Here is a 17135-nt window from a genome sequence, read left to right as displayed (position 1 = left end):
AGGTGGGGCAGTAGGAGCGTGGTGGGGGGGATGGCTCTGCAGCTTCCCTTATAGCTGGCATTGAGATTGCTTGTGGGGATGCTGGTGGGAGCGGGTACAAACTTCTTGTGGGACAACACCAGGCTGCTGGGCCACCGTCCTCTGCCCACACCCCCGTAACACCTCCGGGTTTGTTTCCCCAGAGCCCCCCAGCACCACATATCAGGATGAGGTGGGCACGGTGCTGCTGACCCCTGACTCCCAGGAGCATGCCGAGCTGGGCCTGGCCGTGGCCCCGCATCCCCATGGCAGTGCTGCATGGAGTGGGTGCCCCTGCAGAGCACCAGGACTGAGCGGCGGGGCCCCCCTGCGCCCTCCACCTCCCCACCATGCCTCTGGTGTGGCTGCTGGACTGGAGCTGCTCCCTGGACGGGCTGCGGGATTTCATCGCCGCCGGCATCCAGTCGTTCCGGGACTGCGACGGCGGTGCGCTGCTGGCCGTGGGCTGCCTGCTGCTGCTCTTTGTCTGGTACTGCTACCACGTGGGCCGCGAGCAGCCCCGTGCCTACCCCGCCGTCAACGCGCTGATGCAGGGCGCCGAGGCCAACGGCGTGCAGAACGGCTTCGTCTACTGCCACGCGCCCGAGTGCGCACGCTGCTCGCCCCACGATGGCCTCAACCAGAAGCTCTACCACAACCTGCAGGAGTACGCCAAGCGCTACTCCTGGTCCGGCATGGGCAGGATCCATAAGGGCATCCGCGAGCAGGGCCGCTACCTCAACAGCCGGCCCTCCATCCAGAAGCCGGAGGTGTTCTTCCTGCCCGACCTGCCCACCGCCCCCTACTTCTCGCGGGACGCTCAGAAGCACGACGTGGAGGTGCTGGAGCGCAACTTCCAGACCATCCTGTGCGAGTTTGAGAGCCTCTACAAAGCGTTCTCAAACTGCAGCCTCCCACAAGGATGGAAAATGAACAGCACGCCCAGCGGGGAGTGGTTCACCTTCTACCTGGTGAACCAGGGCATGTGCGTGCCCAGGAACTGCAGGAGATGCCCACGGACGTACCGCTTGCTCGGCAGCCTTCGCACCTGCATTGGGAACAATGTCTTTGGGAACGCTTGCATCTCCGTGCTGAGCCCGGGCACCGTCATCGCCGAGCACTATGGTCCCACCAACATCCGCATCCGCTGTCACCTGGGTAAGTGCCCGGCGGGTGTTTTGTGGGGTATCCCTGCTCAGGTGTATCTGAGCTGCCCCCCATCCATCCTGAGCTCGGTTCTCACCCCACTGGATGTTGCTGTGAGCCCGGAGAAGGGCCAGGTGCCACCTTGGTGCCTTGGCTCTGGGTGTCCCCTCGGCGCTCCCAGCTCTGCGGGTGCTGGGGAGAGCCCATGCAGCACAGATGGCGGTGGGGGAGGCACCACACGGGCACTGCTGGCAAACAGTGAGCGTGGCTGCTCCGCCAGCTCCCGTCAAGTGAGCGCCGGCTGCGGCTGCCTTTGGTTAGAAGTGGGAGATGGTCTCAGATCAGACAGCCCCCAGGGCAGACGTGGGCAGGGCTCAGCCAGGTGCAAGGCGGGTCCTAGCCGCAGGTGCAGGCAATGTGTGCCTCACTACACCTGCTTGCAGCCAGCAGCCAGGATGCAGCACACCCAGTGTCATCCCCACCTGTTCCAGCTCCCGTTGTGCCCATGGTGTGGTTGCATTTGAGCCAAGAGCCTTCCAGGTCAGCTGCTGTGCAAAGCAGAACAGCACTCAGCATTGATGAATCTGGGTGTTTCCCCAGGTCTCGTTGTGGCTGAGCCAAACACAGGGGCTGTGCACAGCCCCAGTCCTGCCCGCCTGCATCCACGCCCATCCAGCTGGGGCTGCTGCACAGGGAAACGGGCTTAGGTTTTGTAGTCTTTGAAACACGCATTAGAAACACCCAGCAGCTTTTGTGCTCCTGGCTCTCCTGAGCAGCTGCAGTCCTCGCTGTGCTTGCTCAGATTTGGCACAGAGCTCCGCTCTGCTCGTTTGCAGCCTTGTTACCATCTGCAGGTCATGGGAGCCCTGCCCCTTTCTGAACTTCAGCTGCATCCTCAGGGCAGGTGACTGTTCCATCTCCAGCAGCTCCAGCCCTGCCATAGGTGGCATTGCAGCCACACAGGGTGCTGTTAACAGCACCTCGTGTTATCTATGCCCTGGGCTCTGCCCTGTGCTGAGCTCAGCATCTGCAGCTCCCTTCATATGGAAGCAGCCCCTCGGCACCCCTCGGTCTCCACTTTGCCCACGGACAGCAGCAGAGAACTCAGTGCTCATATTTTGGGACTGCTCCCCGTGGGAACTGACCGATCTCTGTCCTCTGTTTGCACCCAAAGGTCTGAAGACCCCCAGCAACTGTGAGCTGGTGGTGGGGGGTGAGCCGCAGTGCTGGGCTGAGGGTCGCTGCCTGCTCTTCGACGACTCCTTCCTGCACACCGCCTTTCATGAAGGTAAGTGCATGGCTCTGGGGCTGCAGTCTCATCCCCTTGGCTTCCTCCCTGTTTCCTGAGGCTCCAGCCCCTGACCTGTAGGGGCTGCCTCCCTCCTGCAGACATCCTGTGGCAGCACAGCACTGCAGGAGGATGCAGGGTTGGCTTTGCTGCCTTGGTGCCTGATGGAGGCTGTTCTGCTTCGCCTCACCCAAATTAGCTGGTATTAGCTTCTGATGGCATGGAAGCACCAAGCAGAACTGCTTCATGCAGGGGAGCAGGTGGGAGAACAAAAGCTGTTGCTCCCACATATTCCCCGCTATGGAATTGGGAAACACAGCTTATTTCAGAGCCACGGGGACTGGCAGAATAGCGCAGCAGCAGCTCCACACATCACCCTGAGCCCCAGCTGCGAGGATGACACTCCGCACCACACCTGCCACCCTACTCTGACTGCAAAAAGCAGCACAGGGGCCGAGCAGGGAGCACCCTGCCTTGCATGCAGGAGGCGCCCAGCCAGCCTTGAAGCAGCACACACCACGCTAGGGTGCACACCGCAACCACCCAGCACCTCGGTGCCACCAGCAGGGCACGGAGCAACTCCTCACCCCGCTCCTCATCCCACCCAGGTCCCCCAGAGGAGGGTCCCCGTGTGGTCTTCATGGTGGACCTGTGGCATCCCAACGTTGCAGCCGCCGAGCGCCAGGCGCTGGATTTCATCTTCGCCCCGGGACGCTGAGGTCACCGCCGCGATGTCGGGGTGAGGGCACCGCAGCTCCAGCGCCGCCTGCGGACGCTGCCCAGGGCAGGGGCTTCTCACAGTGCCAGGACCTCCTCCCGAGGGTTTTGTAAATGGAAACTTCGACGTGTATCAGCTGCATCTCTTTCCTTCCATCACGGCTTCAGGGGATCATTTCCCACCACGGCGGCGCGCTGCGTTCCCCCCGTGGTTAGATGCAGTCCCACTCCCATCCGTGTTATGTTGCTCGTGTTTTGCAGTGTTCAGAAGTAGAGTTACAAGGGTGTTTGTTTGAATGTAATCATGTAAAGTTTCTCGTGGCCATCAAAAGGACGACGCTCACGTGCCCAAGACAGCAAAGTGGGGCGAAGCGCTGCGCTCAGCCTGCCCTTGCCCTGTTTGGGGTCCCCATGCTGACAGATGGCTGCAGTGGCACCACAACGGGACAGCAGCAGCATGGGGTGGCAGCGTGGTGCCCGCTGGCTTGGCTGCGCATGGCCCAGGCAGCACACCCTCCCTGCTGAAGGGGTGGCATGCAGCCAGCCCTGCTCTGTCACCTCACCTGAGGCGTTACCAATGCCCAAACGTCCTCCCTGCCTCACCTGCAACCCTTGGTTTTCACAAGTGGAAGCCGGGGCAGGTGGCAGTTCAGACTTTGATGTCCTGCAGGGAGGGCAGTGAGGAGTGGCAGCCAGCCCTCCTGCTGCTGCTCGCTCATCCCCAGCCTGGGTGAGAGCAGGGAGGCTGTGCCCACGCACCTGAGAGCACAGCAAAGGTTTCCAGGCTCAGCATCGCCCTCCTCCCGGCCCCTCCTGGGGATGCAGCCCTGCTCTAGAACAATTTCTTTACAGATTTTTCAGATTGCAAGATAAGGCAGAGATTTCAAATACATCTGAGATATTTTTTACACCTGTCTTGTTACAGAATATCTGAAATGCATGATTTCTACACGCATTGATTACTTGGAAACAGGCTCTGAGGAAGCAGGCTGGCTTGCTAACTGTCTGACAGTTTGGTAACATTCCTACAGTGGATAAGTAAAGATTATCAATAAACCGTTGTGCTGAAAACAGACCAGGCTCTGCCTGCTTGTGTAACTGTTCCAGGGTAAAACAAAACACACAGGAGCTGGATCCTTTCCTGAGCTGGCCCCAGCAGCTCAGCTCGCTGTAAGGAGCAAAGCATTGGAAACAACAGGAGCTGCAGGGTGGGAGGAGGCAAAGGGCTGAGGCTGAACTGGCAGCGATTGAGGGCATGGCTTCAGCACAGCCCCAGCCCCCTGCCCGTGCCGGCAGGGGGCACAGGGGGCAGCTGCCTGGCAGCTCCCTGCATCGATCCCACCCCTAAGGTCTCTGCTCCCTTGCAAAGCTGGACAGCTGGCCCCAGCCTGCCATCAGCCCCCAGCACCGCCCTTGCCAAGGCAGCATGAGGAACCACCGCACTGCCTCGGTGCTCTTCAGGCTCGGCAGAAGGGCCTTCTAAAAGGAAAATAACTAAATTCCCCAAACCACGTTTTGGAAAAGGCTTGCAGCTGCCTGCAGTGATATGTCAAGGGCAGCTCTAGGATGCCATGCTGCCTCTCACACATTTGCTGTCCCTCTGCACAAAAATCAGCACCCAACAACCCCCCTCCAGCCCCCGGGCAGCTTGGCACTGCTCATTGACAGCCCTGACCCTGTTAGCAATACATGGCCATGGCAGCAGCTGCCCCTCATCATTGCACTTTAACGTGACCCCTTCTAAACATCCTCTCTGCAATGCAACCACTAAGCCTGGAGCATTTTACTGTCTTACCCCAATGACCATGTTCCTCTAAAGCAAAACCCCGGAGGCAATCCTGGCAGCCAGATGCAGCTCAAGCAGCAGAACACAACAGAACCAGCCCAGCTGTTCACTGCTGACAGACGGCACAGCAGATTGCAGCGGAAGATTCCTGAAGACAGCAGGCAACGGCATCTATTTTGTGCTCTGCTGCTGTGCCAGAACTCCCTCCCGTCCCTCTCAGGCTTTTCCTTCAGCTCTGTGCTTCCTGATGGAGCACACATCGCTGCAGGAGCTCAGCCACGAGGGAGCTGACAGCACTGCTCAGGTTGCCCAGCCCCAACATGAGCCACAAACAAGGCGGAGAGAATGGGACTCTGGCTGCTGACACAGAGCTCTTGGATGAGTCTTGGAGGCTTTTATTTTCACAGTGATGTGCATGTATGTAGCAGCAGCAGTCAGATGGCAGGATTCATCACTCAGGGCTAAGCAGCCACCACTGCCTGTCCCACCCCTGCAAGCCACTGACAGGGAATGCTCAAGCAGAAAGACAACAGGTGCTGGGGAGCTATAAAACCTCTTTGGTTCCATCAGCTTAAGGGGCTGGCACCTGCCTTCCCTGCCAATGGAGTGCAAACAACTAGAGCAGTGAGAGCCAGGAGGTGAAGCAGCAGGAGGGAAAGGACATGAGTGGCTGAGGAGGAGAGGGGTGTAGTGCATTCAGACCCCCCAAGGGAGGTCAGAAGGTTGCAGCACCTTTCTGCTTTCTGGTGAGCAGCCTGGGGGAACACAGAGCACGCATGTGCAGAGGGACAAGGATCTGCCAGATACAGCTACAGAATAAAACCTACTGACAGCTACTGGAGGGGAGTTAGGAGTTTAGCTGAGCTTGCTCTGTTCCAGTTAGTTGGACAGCTTGCAGGCTATTAATCAAGATAAGGCACTACGTTGCTGCAGAAAATCATTTCTATAGATTAAGAGGTACAAAAAAAAAGTCCAAGTCTGACCAGGACAAGCACAGAACTCAAGGCAAGTGCAGGGTTCTTTTTCTGAAAGCAAACACTGCCCAGAAATCCAGTGTCCTGTGTAGCTTAGAGCAAGGAGAGGTTCTGTTTTTGGTCAAGGCACTCCAGGAGTCTCTGCGGCAGTAGAGCACCACAAAGAGTCCTACAAGTCAATGTAAACTGAACACCCCAACACAGCTGTTTTCTATCTTCAGTCAGTGGTAGGTGCTAACAACGACATTGTGCTCAACATGTGCTGCAGGAGCAGGGCAGTATGAGTGCCCCTTCATCGGGGCAGGCTGGAGATCACAGCACAGAGCATCGTGCTTACAGGGCAAATAGCTTTGAGAATTTGGCTTTTGGAGATGAACCAGCTCTCATTACTGCTGAGATAGGCTACCTCCAGTGCAACAGTTCAAAGTAGGTTCACTCCATGCTTCAGCATCTTTTGCTTGGCCTTGCTTGGCAAGCTGAATGCACTGTCCTGAGGGTTGGGAGCGCCCGAGTTGCGGAGTGGAGCACCCAGCTGCTGGAAGTATGTCTCCTGGACAGGGTTTCGGCAAGCATACACTGCTGTGGAGGCGTTCCTGGTGAGACAGGAGAGAAAGCAGCAGTCAGGACTTACAGCATTGTGCTCACAGTGCTGGGCACTGCAATGCTCGCAGCACTGGACTCCAAGATCCATCTAAACCCTGCAATGCATTGCCAGAAGGCCACAGGGCGTCCTTCTCAAAGGACACGTCCTAAGAGAAAGGGTCATATCCCTCGTGGTCTGTGACCTGCTCGGCAGCATTAACACCCACACCCTGCAGCAGGAACCATCAAGGTTATTTAGTCACATGCGTGATGAAACCAAGACACAGATCAGACACTGTAACCAGAAAGGCTCAAGTCACTGAGTAAAAACCAGCACTCAGTGTTTACCTGTGAGAGAGCCTGGAGAAAGTAAAGCAAAGGACTCTGCACTCCTCCCTGACAGCGGAAAGCAGCAACTGATATGTTTGCTGACACCCTCCTGTGACAACTCTCCATAAAAGAAAGCAGTTTTAGTCATCTTGTTACTCAGACTGATTCACACGTGGAGTTGCTTTTTTTGGGGCAACACAGAATGCGCCAGCTTACCCAGTATCAGATTTAAGGAGCCAGTCAGCCTAATGCTAAACAAGGAGTCTCCAGCACTGAAGCATATGATTCACATTCCCTTGGCAAGCATCATAAAAAGTGAAGCAGTGATTCCCAGGAGCATCTTTATTTCATCACATTCTGGACAACAAGCGTGGCCAGGCAAGCAGAATCTCTGCTCACAGAACATAACCATCCTCCTGGAGGATGCAGGAGCATAGGGTGCTGCAGCACAGAAGCAGCCTTAGCTGTGGCTGTGTGGAGAGGCTCTGGCTGTGAGAAGACCATCTCTGCTTGGCGCATCACGATCAAGTTTGCCACGCACATTACTGTGTGTTTCCAACTCGACAAGCCGTGCAAGAAAACAAAATCTAGGTTGCCAATTCTGTGCGCCTTTGGCTCCCAGCCGAGACACAAATTTATTAGGAACAGCTATATTTAAAACCATCTCTCAGAACCTTACGGTGCCAGCATGATAATATTCTACTATTATATCTTAATCCAAACCCATGGCACAACTCAGCTGTGCCTTCACCTCACTCATGTCAGTTCCATTTAAGCTTTTTAACATCCAGATCACACTACAGGCAGAATATGAAGCATCCTACATCTGAAGAGCAGGATGCTTAATAAGGAATCAGGGAATAAGGTGACACAACTGCACCCCTGGCTGCAGACTCCCCCATGATGGCATTTGGCAGACCACAGCAAGCAGTGTCAGAGAATGCTGATGCAGCATCCACCCACTTTGGGTGCTACACAGCAGCCCTGTGCCTGGAAGAGGAGGGAGTAATGAACACACCTTACCTAACAATCACTTCTGAAATAGTTGGAAGCTGATTGAAGTCAGAGTGGATCAGCATGGCAGCCCTCAGGAAGTGACGATCCAAAGGGCCAGGTGGATGGGGCACATTGGCTGCAGGACATGAGCAGGGAGGTGTTAGAAGCCTGTGCTGTGAAGAAGTGTGCACCTATTTCCCATGCAGGAAAACACTGGATTTCTCCCACAGTCTGTACATCAGCAGAACAGACTGGATGACACCCCAAGTCCCAGTGTGACCTCAACAGCCAGCAGCTGCATATTGCTCAGCCACGCACACACAAAGCCTGGGGTGCCTCGGTGCCTCTGCCCACACGTATCCAGACTGCAGGAGTGCAAGGAAAACCTGAGGTGTGGCAACCTACAATCACTGGGGTTTCTCTCATTCCCTAAGGTGATTCTTCTAAACTGCAGAGAGTCAGGCTGCTGTCTGGGAGGCTGCCAGGAAAAGGGAAACATGAGAACAAACCAGAGTGATTTTTGTATGGAGCTTCCTGTATGCACGTGGTCTGCCATCAACCCAGGGCAGCACCCTTCCATCTGCTTCCTGCAGCTACAAATGACTTACACTGCTGTACCATCACCCAGGGCCATTTCTTAAGTGCCAGCTGCACCAACTCTGCAAGCAGTGTGGCCGAGAAGCTGTCTGAAACGAGAGGTTGCCACAAATCCCAAACAGTCCAGAAGACACAGGCTTACCTGTGAGCACGTTCTGGATGCAGTCATAATGAGTGAAGCTGTAGGTTGCCTTGGCTGAGGACACAGAGTCTTTGGGTAAAGTCTCCCTCAGATGAACCTCGAGGCCATTCAGAGAAGCCAGGCTGCTGTGGTACTGCATACAGGGTAAAAGGCAGATGTTAGAGCAGACATGCAAAGAGGCAGTGCAGGGAGCGTGGTAACTGATGCAGGTGTCACAGGGATCAGAGCCCTCCTGCTGCTGCCCAGGCTCTCACCAGAACAGTTAATATGGGCAGAGGGAAGCAGGGAGATGGGGACACAGAAAAGGGCACACCAGCCTGAAAATAAGCCATTAAACCACCTGATGCTATCTGCAACAGGAAGACACCATTAAATTGCCACCAAACATCACCCATCCAGGGCTCATTTTTTATAGCCTGCCCATGACTTTCAGCAGCAAAGAACATTGCTCTGCTGCTCAGCTTCTATTATACCAAAAAGATACAACACGAGATGCAGATGTACGTGTCTGGGATGGATTTAGTGCCCGAGGTGCTTCCTGCAGCACTCACTCTGTACACCTAACTCCCACTGCCTGGGCACAGAGCTGCAGGCAGGCACTGGGTTATCAGCAGGAGGTAAAAGCAAACAAACACACAGCTCACCTGTGGGCAACGACCTGAGTGACACACTCACACATCAGTGCAATGACACACGAGGCAAGGGATGGGAGCAGGGTGGTTCTAAGGCTCTGGACCAGCTGTAGGATTGCAGCCCTGGGGCAGCAGAGCTGGCTAGAACAAACTATTAACTCCATTATCTTCCTAATCCTCCACCTCCCTCCCTCCCCAGCCATGTACAGGATCAGGCCTCCATTCAGCACAATGCAGGGCCTGCCCTTCACCCCAGGTTGCAGGACAGATCTGCTTTTCTGTGAAATGAAGAAAAGGGATAACACCTTCCCACAGCCACACACCAAGACCAGGACTCTGCCTGCTCTGCAGCGAAGGTCTGCACTAGGAGCCACTCCCCGCGGGCTGGTCTGTGCTGCCTGCTGTCTGCAGCTGCACAAGTAGCATATTTTACCCTTCTTTGGTGTCATTCAGGGGCCTCAAAGCACTCAACATATTAATTACAACTAAGCTTTGACAACCCTGAGAGCTGAGGGTCATTTTTAATCCACAGATAAACAAAAGGACAGGCTAAGGTTGTGCCTCATGCCCAAACACGACACCAGCAGCAGTCTGCAAGGTCCTGGCTCTGTGACCTGGAGCAATGCACTGTTCCTCCTGGGACAGCAGGACTGGCAGCACATCTCCTCCAGGGAACAACACCTGAAAGAGCTGAGTGACATACTGAGCCGAGGTGGGCCCACCTTGAGGTCATGCTCAGCTTTTGATGGGGGAAAGACATGCAATGCATGCCTGTCACCAGCGGCACTAACCCAATCTACAGCAGGAAGGACCTCTGGCTCTCAAGCCAGCAGTCCCTACCTGCACACACCCTGCAGCCTCCCCCCTTCACCAGAGCAGGCAAGGAGCTGTGCAGCCCTGGTCCAAATGAGCAGAATAAAAACAGGGCAAGCTAGCAGAGCTGCAGCAGGAGGTGAAGGCTTGCTGGCAATCCTCTCCCTACCAATGCAATCCCTGTGTGCTGTGCATCCCTTTGTGTACAGGGGGTCACACACACAGCCCCCGAGTCCCAGAGCTCAGAAGCAAAGAGTAACCTTGAGGCTCTGCCACTGCTGGAAGGCAGCATTAGTCTGAGCTCTCCTCCACCTTCCAGTCTGACAGCTAAAGAAATGAGGTTGTTCCTATGGCAACTGGCATATCAAACAGACCTCTGCAGCTTTGACTCAGCTCTCTGGCTGAGGCAGAGGCAGGGCATCGCTCTGCAGACAAATACTTCACAGGGAAACGCCGGGAGCAGGCACATCCTTCCCCCGCACTCGTGAGCAGCTCATTAACTGCACTGCACTGCTCAGCAGGAGGCTGCACACAGCAGTGGAGGCACCCTGGATCACTCCAGTGCACCACCTACATCGAGTGGCACCCATCGCTCCTGCTGCAGGTCCCTGGGCACGGCGGGGTGGGGGAAGAAGTGAGGGGAGGTAAGGAATGGTCAGCGAAGGGCAGGTTGTGGGGGGAGGGGTCAAAGGAGGCTGGGGGGGGGTCTAGGCAAGCAGACTCATTTAGAGAGGAAGCACTGCTGGGAGCTGCTGCCAGATACATCTCGCTGCTGCCTCCAGATAGAAGCTGCGACACACAGCATAGAGGTTAAACAGAGAACATACCTCGCTTTCCAAAAAGCACTAACAGAACTGACAGGGTTTCCAGCAAATCCTGAAAGCAGCATGGTCCCCCTGGCAGCCAGCAGGGCTGTCTCGCACTTGCACTGACACGTTCTGCTCAGGAGTGCTGCACGGGAGCTAACACACAACAACAGCTCCGGGTGCCACCCGTGACAGTGCTCCCACCTCTCAGGCTGGCTCCTTTATGCTCACCAACAGGTCTGAGTTCTCTCTGGTTGTGTTGACTCTGCTCAGACAAATAACTTCACCTACTATGCCACAGAGTGGGTGAGGAGAGATGGGGACACAGATTCAACACTCACTCGCCATTACCAACCCCCATCCCATCCTACCACAGGCCCAGCAGCTGTAACTGATCTGCACGTGTGGAGGAGGTTTCCTACTTACCACATCCTCAACTGAGCTCTGGTCATCTCGGAGGCAATCTTCTGCTAGCAGAGAGAGCACAAGCCCCTTGATGCTGTGGACATACAAGCTCATCTGAATAAACTTGCAGTGCTTGTCAGACTCCGTGCCCTGGGCTGTCAGTCTGCCTGCCTGAGGCCAGTCCTGCTCCCCGCTCTGGGTACAGCCTGTGTTCTCTACTGGGGCACTGGATAGCCCCTCCTGAACGTCTGCAGCCATTGGCTGACTCTTGCTTCTGAGCTCTGACTGTGCAACAGAGGTTGGGCAATCCAAACCCCAACTACCACTGGCTGCACCACTTTCTGCAGAGACACTATTTTGGCTCAGAGTCCCTTGCTCGTCTTGTTCCCTTGACTTCCTTCTGCTCAGCTCTTGGGCAGCAAAGCAGGTAGCTGGACTGTCACCATCCACGGGACAGCTCTGATAACTGTGCTGTTCAACATCAGAGTCCACAAGAGATTCCCACGTGCTTTGACCCTCATGTTCCTTGGCATATGGGTTTGGAAAGGAAAAGTCTTCCAGATATGAATCTGCAGTTTGAGTACACTGAGCAGTAGGGAGCACAGAAGGGCTCAGCAGCTCTTTTACATGTCTATCTGATGAGAAGGATGCTTTCCTACTGAGCTCCGACCTTGTGCTGCCTGGGCAGCTCAGTTCTGCTGTTGGAGAACTCTTTTTCCTGCCTTCTATTTTGGGGAAACCCTTCAAAGGAACGTTGTTTGCAAAGCTGCCTGACTGTGCAGCATCTTCTGGCATGGCTGTGCTTGAAGCTTGCTCAGTGAGCAGAGAGATATCGTTCAGGTCTTGGTTTCTGTGAACTCTTGTTGATTCTGAAATTGCTGGGGAGCTGAGAGCATTCTTCTCTCCTCTTGGGCTTGCTGGGGTTGTGGTTGATCTACCAGGAGATGACAAGTTGATTAAGCTAAGTAGGATCCATTTGGAGTTATTATGTACCTAATAATTTTATCACCTCCAGCTACAAAAGAACATCTGCCTTAGTAAAGGACAAAGTATGTTCTAATACAGGTGAAAAGCATGGGTCTCTTACACTGCATGCTCCCAAGAATGATGTTACTCCCTTATTCACAATGCACAAAGCCTTAAAAAACAGCACTGTGAACAGAGAAACAACAGAACATCACAGGTGGTCTTGGGAAACAGTTTTGCTTTAGGCCACTTCATATAGATATCAAACATTCTGTCCAGCCTCAAAGACCTCAGGTAGCTTCAAAACACAGAGGCTGAATTAACATTTGACGGCTGTGAGGACACAGTGCCACACGTTGTAGCCCCTTGTCCTAAAAGCCTCTTTATGCATCACACTGCTTTCCTACCTACTCATCCACTCCACTGGGAAGTCCTGGAGCACAGAGACTTCATCTTCTGTTAGGAACACCGGGATGATCCGGACACCCTGAGGCAGAGGAGAATCTGCAAGGGCAATGGAGGTTTGAGAATTAGATTAGCGTGCTCCAGCATAGAGAACAGAAGCCAAACTCCATCCTGCATCCTGGGGCATCACAAGATGAATGGGTCTGACCAGGAGGCAATTTCCCCGTTCTCTTCATCTATTTAATATCTAAAATGACACATTTTTCTGCTTTTTCTATTTTTCTCCTCTAATTGTGCTGGCAGAATATCTGTTAACCGATGCTCAAAAACAATGAGTGAAGGCTTGGACTGAAAGCATCAGCCATCTGTTTTCAGGGTTCCAACAGTGGCCAAGTAGACACATGGGGAACTGGAATGAAAGCAGACATGTTGTGGGCATCTGCAGAACTCACAATTAAACTCAAAAGAGCAAAATCCTTTGTTTAGCTGAAGGATCTAGTTCTGATTACACAACGCCCACTGGCACATGCTGACTAGCAGCAGCAGTACCCTCAGGGATATGCTCCTACGTTCAGCAAAAGCTTTGACACAAATCCCAGCAAACTGCTTCATCCTCTCACTGCAGAGAATGCAGCCCAGAGGTTTGTCACACACTGCTGCTGAGTGCTTGACAATCAGCACTCTGCAGCTGGATGCTCACCAGGCTCCTGCTGCTCCTCACATCCTGGCTCACTCTGAAAGAAAAGTCAAGAATCAGCTCAGTGTCCCCAGTGTCCCAAGGACATCCCTTCCCGTCCCCTCACAGAACAATAGGGGGGTTCTGTTTGTGACTACAACAGACCCTAGACCACCCCCCTTCAGCAAACGCAGTCATCAGTTTACCAGGCTTGACAATGACCTGCACCTTACGTAGCTCTCAAAGCCAAAGGAACTTCCCAAGAAACAAAACACAGCTGGGGAAAATACCATAATCTGCCATTAGTGCCTTTGCAGTCCATAAAAACTTGGTTCTCTCAACCTGAGGGAGAACCAAGGTCTTCCACGTGCTCAGTCTTGATAGATTTTTGGAGATCTTGAACCCCATAAATAATTACCTCTGATAAGGGCAATGAGAAGTGATCTACTTGTCACTGATACTTATTTTGGATACTGAACACTAAATACCCAAACCTGGGTAAAAAACTAATCAAACATCACATAGATGAGAATTCAAGAACTCAGACTGAAATAAAAGCAAATTCCTAGTGCCATGAAACCTGATTCAATCTCAACTAAGAAAAGCTCTCATCATGAGTATCAATATTTGTTCTTCTCAATGACTGCACATAAAATCTATGTGATGAGCTCCTAGATTATCTACACAAGCATATATCTGCATACAGAGGATGCTCAGCAACGTACCTGGCCTGAAGACTCACTGCCCTGGAGAAGAACTTTAGCAGTGAGAGAAGGTGGCAGCTGGGTGCTCACAATCCTAGGAGAGCCAAACAAAGTCATACATGAGCAGAGCATCACCTGCACCTTGCTGAGAGCTGCATCCTGCAGATCCTCCGAAAGGCTCTGCAGGAGGGGAAGTTTAACTCAAGCACAAAGCTCTCTGCAGCACTGCAGTAAGGCTCAGAGGACACTGACAATGTTCGGTTAAAAAAAGAAAAAAATAGAGAATCTCATGCAGACAGAAGAGCAATACAGCACGATGCACTCTGGGAACACAGTCCTGAGAAAGCATACATTTCATATGCAGATTTAACATGAACGTTACCTCTCTGGGTCACATCTGTTTACTTACAAGCCTTTGTAGATAACGCAGCCTGCCAAGACGTGGGGAGACCGTTGGCAAGTCTGCAAGATGAGAGCTGCTTTCAGTAAAAGCAGTGGGTCCACCTAAACGCAGAGAACCAGAAGTTATGCCAGAGAATTCTTGGGAATACTCCAAACAGCAAATAAAAACAGAAGCACTGGCTCTAAGGCATCGATAGAGCTGTGCACTGCAGAGGACAGACTTCACCTTGTTTTTGTCCAGATTCCAGAGAGAACTGAAAATCTTGTGGAGGTCATTGGTGTTTTTCTGGATATATTCAATATATCTGTCCCACAGCCTGTTTAGCTCCTGCTGAGGAAACTCCTATGGACAAGAAAAATCCATGTGGCTATCAGTTCACAGTCCTCACTGGACTCAGAATAGCTACATGCAATCAGTCTGGGATAGCACCTACAAGTGGCAAAGCTTATGGGAATCAGGAGGAAGATGACGTAAGAAGAAAACTACTTTATGAACATCTGAACATCCAGCAAACATTAACACAGCCCTGGCAGAATAGGAGGACAGGCCTGCATGTATCAAAGGATTATGAAGTGAAAAGCATGAGCTTGGTCTGATCTTTGCAAGTAGGAAGACAGCACAGCACGGCTGTACCAGGACAGAGCTTGGCCAGTATAGAAAGAGTTTAAGATCCCCTAGCCACAAACATTACAGCTGCTGATCTTAGTTACCATGTAAGCCTGGTGCACAGGCCCATTGTAGAATGTGAAGAGGCTGATCAACTGCTCCAGAAACCGTCTACAGCTGACATCAGGGACATCGACAGCACAGCCCAGCACCTTTAATGCAGAAAGCCATAAACGATGAGCATTCACTGGGAAAACCCATGGACAGCAGACGAGAACAACTCTCACTGCTTTCAAATCAGCATCAAAGGTACAAAAGCAGTTTTGTAGCAGGCAAACAATCCCCAGGTTCACAAGTGAAATGAAAAGGAAATTCAAAAATACCCACAGAAAAGTCCTGGCATAGACTGGATGAATAAAAGATGCTGGCAGTCCAGTATTTTACACACCCTCCCTTTCTATCGTACGGCAGATGACATAGCTCAGTGCTAACTGAGTAGCACTGCCAATTAAACAGATCTTGTGGCCCTAGCCCAGTTTGGGGGCACTTTTGTCATGACTTTACTGCACACTGCTCTTTATACAGTAAGCATCTGTTAACAGTGACAAAGCTTTGCAGCAGGAATGCTGAGGGCTAGAAGGATCAACAGTCAAACTTCCAAACAGGGAGACTAAGTCCTTATTAGAAGCTCCAGCACACAGGCTTCTGTTCAGTCATTGCCAGCAGCCCACAGATATACATAACTAAATAAGCCTCAACTTCTGATAGTTGTTGCCAGGCACATATTAAGAACACACAAATGAGGTATGTGAAGTTTTTTACAAAACAGCTGAAGCAATCACCCTCACACGTGCTTACACGCTGTGGTAAACAAAACCTAAGTTACCTTGCAATGAAAAGTTGTGCATTGCAAGTTCACACCCTAGCTCTCCCCAGGTCTATCTGTGAGCAGGCCCATACCCTGAAAAGAAAAAAAAACCCTCTTAGTTTGATATAGCAGCTCAGACCTTCTCCCTGTGTTAGCTCTGTAGTGCCTCCAGACCCCAGAACTCACCCATAGGTACTCTCCATCCACTATAACTGCAAACTTGAGCTTCCTCAGGCGAACGAGGCTTGGAGGAACCCCTGAAATCTCAGTCATGCAGTGTACCACTCCAGCAATCTGTCCACACAGCAGCTCCTGCTGGTCAGGGAGAGTCTGACAAGGAAGGAAGGTAACAACAGCTTAACATCTTCCCTTGTAAAAGGGACTGGGGAAAAAAAAAAACAACAAAAAAAAAACACCTATACTGTCAAATTGAAAGTTAACCACAAATTCAGTAACAAATGCAGTAGCAGAGGCAAATATCAGCTCATTTAAGAGCTCTTCCATCCCTGGTGTGTTTGCTATTCACAGCACCAGAACAGAACTGGGTTCTGCTGGAGGACAGCACTGCCAACACCTGCAGCCAAGGGAGCACAGTGTGAGTGCTCAGGAACACTGGTCAGCTCAGAGACCCAGGCTGCACTGCCCTGCTCACCCAGCTTCAGCCCTGGGAGGTTTCTGAGAGCTTTTACAAACACTGAATGAGAACTAAACGAAAGCTCCACCTAGAAGACCTGAACCAGAATTAGCAGCATATATCCATTAAGGCACCCACGTACAGGCACCAAAACGAAAGCAGCCCTTACCTGGGAAGGATAAAAATAACAAATCCCAGCACTCGTAGGATCCCCTTCCTCCTTAACCTTGGAGCCATCGTAAAGGAAGAAGTAATTCCACCTAGAAAAGCAAAACATTGGCAGAGATGACTGAAACGCTTGGAAAGCACCACGCTTCCCAGCCCTTTCCCTCAGGTACGGCAGCGCGGGCTGCAGCACGAGGCGATCTCCTCACAGAAACACCGAGACGCGAAAGCAGCGCAGGAGGGGACCACGTAATTAAAAGGGGCCCCGCAGGACCGGGCTGTCTCCGTCTAAGGAGGGCTCGGCCCGTCCGGCTGCCGCCCTGTCCGTTCCCGCAGTCCCCCGGGGCCGCCCCCACAGCGCTCACCACGGGGCCGGGCCGCGCTGGGGCCGAGCCATGAGTGCTGCTGTGCCGGATAACCGACCGGAGCCGCGAATCACATGACCACGCCACGTGATTTCGCCCCTACGGCGGCCC

The 17135-nt window shown here is 52.9% G+C and overlaps 2 protein-coding genes across 3 annotated transcripts; one reads left to right on the top strand and one right to left on the bottom strand.

Annotated features, from left to right (window-relative positions):
• The first annotated feature begins 297 nt into the window (after window positions 1-297).
• On the top strand, window positions 298-4229 carry ASPHD2 (aspartate beta-hydroxylase domain containing 2). The gene is given in 4 exon segments (XM_065738671.1): window positions 298-363; window positions 366-1176; window positions 2339-2452; window positions 3061-4229. Coding segments are annotated over 4 exon segments (1101 nt in total). The 3' UTR covers window positions 3171-4229.
• Window positions 4230-5334: 1105 nt separating this feature from the next.
• HPS4 (HPS4 biogenesis of lysosomal organelles complex 3 subunit 2) lies at window positions 5335-16778 on the bottom strand. Of its 2 annotated transcripts, XM_065739013.1 has the most exons (13): window positions 16047-16115; window positions 15879-15953; window positions 15097-15204; window positions 14612-14728; window positions 14393-14487; window positions 14005-14077; window positions 13304-13337; window positions 12606-12702; window positions 11254-12166; window positions 8577-8709; window positions 7865-7973; window positions 6860-6961; window positions 5335-6522 (listed from the first exon to the last, which is right to left on the bottom strand). In XM_065739013.1, exons 3-13 carry the CDS (start codon window positions 15097-15099, stop codon window positions 6351-6353), a joined length of 1848 nt encoding a protein of 615 aa, XP_065595085.1. In that variant the 5' UTR covers window positions 15100-15204; window positions 15879-15953; window positions 16047-16115; the 3' UTR covers window positions 5335-6350. The 2 variants fall into 2 exon arrangements, with proteins under 2 accessions (XP_065595085.1, XP_065595084.1); XM_065739012.1 differs by lacking the exons at window positions 6860-6961; window positions 15879-15953 and adding an exon at window positions 16664-16778 and having other exon boundaries at window positions 16047-16190.
• Between the last annotated feature and the right edge of the window lie 357 nt (window positions 16779-17135).

Source organism: Cyrtonyx montezumae, unplaced genomic scaffold (genome assembly GCF_038088225.1).
Source record: "Cyrtonyx montezumae isolate F1298 unplaced genomic scaffold, pur_monq_1.0 scaffold_23, whole genome shotgun sequence".
In the NCBI taxonomy this organism is placed as follows: Eukaryota; Metazoa; Chordata; class Aves; order Galliformes; family Odontophoridae; genus Cyrtonyx; species Cyrtonyx montezumae.
The sequence above is the reverse complement of the archived record's forward strand: the minus strand, read 5'-3'. Positions and strand labels throughout refer to the sequence as shown.

Coding starts and splice junctions, on each gene's coding strand:
- HPS4 (XM_065739012.1), bottom strand. CDS start 16,771: ATGTTTTGCTTTTCTAGGTGGAATTACTTCTTCCTTTACGATGGCTCC. Junction 14,729..15,096: donor CTGTGCACCAGGCTTACATG/GTAACTAAGATC, acceptor TCTTGTCCATAG/GAGTTTCCTCAGCAGGAGCT. Junction 8,710..11,253: donor AGAGCTCAGTTGAGGATGTG/GTAAGTAGGAAA, acceptor CCCTGTATGCAG/TACCACAGCAGCCTGGCTTC.